General features: G+C 30.5%; 1 protein-coding gene across 1 annotated transcript; it reads left to right on the forward strand.

Annotated features, from left to right (window-relative positions):
* Positions 1-226: 226 nt before the first annotated feature.
* Positions 227-1,044, forward strand: Smp_174400 (hypothetical protein; the record flags this gene model as incomplete). Its single annotated transcript, XM_018795687.1, has 3 exons — positions 227-435; positions 550-645; positions 1,017-1,044. The coding sequence occupies 3 exons, from the start codon at positions 227-229 to the stop codon at positions 1,042-1,044; spliced, it is 333 nt and encodes a 110-aa protein (XP_018649975.1).
* Positions 1,045-5,894: the final 4,850 nt, after the last annotated feature.

Raw genomic sequence — 5,894 nt, forward strand, 5'->3', positions numbered from 1 at the left:
ACAGTTCGGAAATAACCAATGAATACAATTAGTAAAGCTTTCCATATTATCCTAAAGCATAATGAATAAAATGAATAAAGAAAAATATATTGGAAATAGTAACTATGATTATTAAATCAAGTTAACCTTTTCCATGAATCTAGTTTCTATTACTTTATTGTACTATGATCTATAATCATATACGTATTCATTTTACATAACATCTTGTTCATAATATATAGTTGTTATGAAGTTAGCAACTTTAGTAGCCGGATATAAAATTCAACATAACAAGGATATAATAACATATATTGTAATAATATTGTTACTATGCTGTCATACAAATACGGATAACTCTATCAATACAACTAATAATAATGAATATCAAGAAAAGACTTTCCCAAATTCAACCTTATTATTATCATTAAATGAAAGTGATCAGTTCAATAATAATAAGTCAGATGATTGTACAATTTCATTAACAGAATTTATTATTTATTTTTATATTCAACCTATAATTTGTTTTATTGGATTTATATTAAATATATTAAATGTGATTATATTTTGTAGACCACAATTTTCAGGAGCTGCTTATGCTTATATGATTGCAATGTCATTAGCTGATGCAATTACATTAATTAGTTATATGCCATCTGGTTTAGTTAGGTAAGTTTATGCTTTTTTAATGTTAGTCTCTTTTATTTTTATAGTTCTCACTCCGAAAACCGTAAAAACTAATAACTATGAACTATGATGGGTTTTTTTACAGAGTGATAGTTTATTTAGGAATTGATTTGACTAGACAGAAACCAAATGATTTGTGTTTATAACTTTAGGCTGATTATAAGATAGCACGTTCCTAATCGTTTGTCTTATTTTAATTATCATTTCACTGGTAACTTAATCAGTTATTTAGATCTTGGCTGCCCACTAGAACTTTAATGAACTCTTTTTAAAACTGAATGATATTAAATATGTAACTGAGCTCTAACTTCGTATGAATAGTATGAGCCCTACCTTTCTACTCTTTATTCTAGGTATGATGATGGCTTTATACAATTTTAAAATAATACGAGATACCTTATCAGTGGTTCTTGATTCCGGATGATCCTCACAGCTGAGCTCAATTCAGTGATGAAACATATCTTTATTGATTCTCATCGAGTTCAAGTAGTTAAGACATAAAAATATTGAGTATTACAAAGGTTAACAGGCTTAAAATACCTAACTTCAAATAAATTTATCAAACAAATAAGAATATTGGTAAATCTTTAGACTTAATGCTTGTGTTTGCTTAAACTCATCAAATAAATGTTACTCAGCCTATAAAAGTTTAATACACTTAATTTGTCAGATCACTTGTTTAAAAACTTGCATAACAGTAAACGTTTTATTGATTTCATGGTAGTACTTGTTCATTTTTCCAAATTATTTACCCTGACAGATTTTGGTAGACCAACAGGAAGTAATCTTTTTTTCAAAATTTGATCACTGTGTTATGAAGGGTATTTTAATAAGGACATTAATAATTTTACCGTCATAATGTAAAACTAATAATAAAGACCATAATAACAACAATAATCACTCTCTTCAACACTATACACTTGTATATAAAATATGTTGTGTAGCAGAATTCCTTCTATTGAAATTTCTCTTCTTACGTACCTTTGATCCATAAATTCCTATCTAATCATCCCTCAATTACTTCAGTAAAAATAAAGAAGAAAATACACTAACCATTGTGATAATTCTATTTTAACTTCAAAGTATTTATTACCTACTTGTATTGTGAGCTTTATATTAAACACACAAGTTGAAATCATGTTATTAACATATAGGAATAGTTGATCAAATCAAATATAAAATATTAATTGTAATATTCACCCATGTACGAAATAAAACATTCAAATATTTGACCTAGATCTTTTAATCAGAAGGGGTTTTTGTGGAGATTTCAGTATTTTCATAGTGAAAGCATGAGTCAATTAAAGCTAGACTACAAGGAAAACCTGGAAGCACTAGACGGCCGTTTCGTCCTAGTATGGGACTCATCAGCAGTGAGCATCTACGCCTCGCGAGACGAGGCTGACTGACTTCAAGAGATAATTCCTGGAGTTCTAGTAAGAAACAGTGACCAGTTGAGTTCAAACCACGTCTGTTGTGAGGTAGGAACTCACTGAAGACAATTGGTGAACGGTTGCTCAACTTCGTGGATTGATTGAAGTTAAACATTAACACCATCGGATACTGGCTCAGTATTCTATCGGTTAAGTGCTCTGGCGCGAGACTGGTAGGTCCTGGGTTCGAATGTCGTGGGGTGGAATCGTGGACGCGCACTGCTGAGGAGTCCCACAATAGGACGAAACAGCCGTCCAGTACTTCCAGGTTTTCCATGGTGGTCTAGCTTCAATTGACTCATGCTTTCAAGATCTTTTACTTTACTTTTCTATTCCTAAGAATTCTGATTTCGTTCTTTCAGTTTTCCGTTACATACCCGATATGCGACCTTGAATAAAATCATACGAAGTCTTAAGAACTTACAATATAAGTTTATATCTCTTAAGTAAGATGTTCATCTAATGAATGACATACACCTGTTTTTCATCATGAGTTGACAACAACTAGATTATCACTGGAAATTGGCAAGTGTTGGATAAAAGTTTCGATTTAGCATGGGATCTCTCAAAAAGTCCCAGGAATCGAACTACAGGCATTTGAAAGGGATGGGGAACATTTAGATATCAGACCACAGTTGAAGCTTAATAGTACTAGTGCAAAACATAAACCAAGTTCTTCCGAGTTTTCAGTAATATCCCATCTGAAATGAATCAGTGACCAAAACTACTGCTAAATTAAACTATTCCCCACGAAACCTCTCAATCAAAACAACGATCAATTTATTTCCTCCTGATAAATGCCTAGTCTGTAATCAAACGTTGTTAAGTATATGTATGAAATACGAATACTGGCTAGATTCTTTAAACAGTAAACAAACAAATATAAAGTTTTTTACAACCATTACCAATTTATTAAGTTATTCAGCAAGAGATATTTATTATTGGGAGCAAACAGAAATAAAGATCCTTCACTGTCACCGCTGACCTATTTTTCATTTTACAGACTTAATATATACCGTCTCTATACTTTCAAGAACTCTGAAATCTCCGGATTTCTCGTCGTACATTTTTTCTTTCCTGTCAACGCAGATCACACTCCATAAAACCATATTTCTATCAAATGAATGTACTTAATTTATAAATGAAAAGGTTTCTATTGACGGACGTTACCTATAAAAAAAACTAACAAACATATTCATTGCATTCAAAGCCTAAGAATGGCCTTATACTATAAATGTTCATTATGAAGTTAGTAAATATAATAATCTTTCTTACCACTAAATCAACCCATGGTATATTAAAGTATACACATTCAGGTTAATAATCTTATCTACATAGAACTAATCACATGTGAATAAATATTTATGAATAGAATGTGTTTATGTCTTTACTTGGACAAATAATAAATAGGGAAAAAATAGAGATAAGTATGTGTTTTCCTCTTATTGTGAAACAGTAAACTAATACTTAATGTTTATAATTATCATTATTGTTCCCTTTTTTTGGTTCTGTAAACTGGATAGGGAAAATTGTATAAGCTTAACAAATAAGTGGTGGATAGGGTATTACAAAAATACATTTTCATTTTGACTATGAACATGTTCGTGATAAGCTTAATCAAAATAATGATAAAGAATAACGAGAATGATTGATAGAAATGGTACTTCCCTTTTTTTCTTTAAAGTAAACCCATTTGAAATAAACAAATGGATAGAAAAGTATTTTTGTTTTCTTGAAAGAAAAAATTGAAAAAAAACAGAATGAAGAATATCAAAGAATAACATTGTACTTGATTGAGAAAGTACTTATAGAAATGGAATACATGGATGAAATAGAATAAACAATTATTGGACATTATATTATCAATGATATATTATCATATTATCATTATTTGTGTCAGTAGTAACATTTGATTTATATTATGTTTTGATTAGTGAAATGTAAAAGAATTATCTCTAATAAAATGTGAAGTCAGACATTGATATGGTCAAGTGCCAGCTCAATAGTCTAGAGGTTAAGTGTTTACACATGAAAGTGAAGGTTCCGGATTCGAGTCCCGCGTATGGAAACATGAATACACACTGGTGAGTCCCATACATGGGGGCCTACCATTGATCGGTTCATGATTTCGATTAAAACTCAATAATCTCTACAAGCATATACTGAAAGTGTTAACAGATGAATAGTATGATGCATGCTACTTATGCTGATAGATGTAAGTAGTATGTAGTAGCAATTGGAAGTGCAATGCCTGCTAGCAGAAGACTGAAATAAAGGGAAAAGGAAAGGAAACAGAGAGGAATTGAAACAAAAACCGGATTGGAAGAATAAAGAAGTATGTACAGGATAACTGAAGGAAGATGTGCAAATAATATATTAAATGTATGATTTTCATATACATTAGTAGAAAATTATTTTTATCAAGAAACAGGAAAACACTTTTCTTATATTATTATAGAATAAAAGGACCGTGGTTAGCAGTGAATTTCAGAATACGGACAATCCATTGATTTATGGAGTGGAAAGTACTGGGCTCAAGTCCCATTATGGACATCAACTTTGAGATACTGGCATATCAAGATGACTAGCTCTAAACAGAATAAACTGTAAACTCTGAATTTCACTGTTAGCCATGGTCCATAAGTTGATTCCATATGATATGACAAAAACTCTCTATCGTGACTATCAGCCAATAAAGTCTGGTCAGAATTTACTGCGGATTGTAAACAATAGATCGTATATTCTGATCCAGATTACTGTTTATGATGATGATTTACAATTACTTAGTTATCTTACGATTCAGATGTGAAAAAAATACTACAAAATGCTAGCGAAACCATCATAGTTGTTGTTGTGCTGTTTGATTTTTGCTCTTTCCCAAAAATAATAATATACAATCATATTGGAAGTCAAGGATTGACTACATACCAAATGAAACGAAATGTTACAGAAAATAAAAATGATAACAAATATTTTGAAGTGAAGACATATTACAGCCAACTGTGGTCGATATATATATATATATATCTTCAGCATCCATAAGCTGAATAGATATGAGAGGGGAATTCAGTGTTTATTTTCTAATCAGAATTCTGTATTGTAACAAATTATGAAGTAACAAAAATCTGATGATTATTAATTTTATTTTTGTGCAAAGAAATCGATTTTTACCAAATTAACTTATCTGAATCAAGTCCTAAACAATCTACCCCAAAAGAGCAAGATTAGGGCTTCTCTACATGGTGAGTAACATCAGGATTAACTTTAGGAAACTAAACTTATGTATCTAAAAGCGGTATGTTTATCTTTTCTGCTTACTGTGACCCATGATTGGACCACTGCACACCCTCACTTCTTACGTAATCGTTTTTATGACGTATCCTAAATGTACTTAAATCTTAGCTGATCCAAAAGTTCACAATCTTAAAATATAACATTGTTTAATTTATATACTTATGTATGTCTTGTTTTTGCCATTTAAACAATAATTATGCACTCATAACTACAGAAGCTAGAACGAAGTTATTGAAAACAACTGTTTGCTCAATAATTGTTTGTTTTTTGATTATTGCATAGGGATCTTTAAACTATTATAGTACATATAATAAGAGACAAAACTATAGAACACTTAATAAACTGTATCTAAATAAAATCCTTTACCTTCCTTAGTTATGCAACTATTATGGTATATATAACTTTAAAATATTTTTGTATAAAATTTCTGATATGACAAAAGATAATAGGCAAGTCAACCAATGACCTACAACATACGAATCCAACATTCACTCATGTTTCAAG

Source organism: Schistosoma mansoni, chromosome 2 (genome assembly GCF_000237925.1).
Source record: "Schistosoma mansoni strain Puerto Rico chromosome 2, complete genome".
Lineage (NCBI taxonomy): Eukaryota > Metazoa > Platyhelminthes > Trematoda > Strigeidida > Schistosomatidae > Schistosoma > Schistosoma mansoni.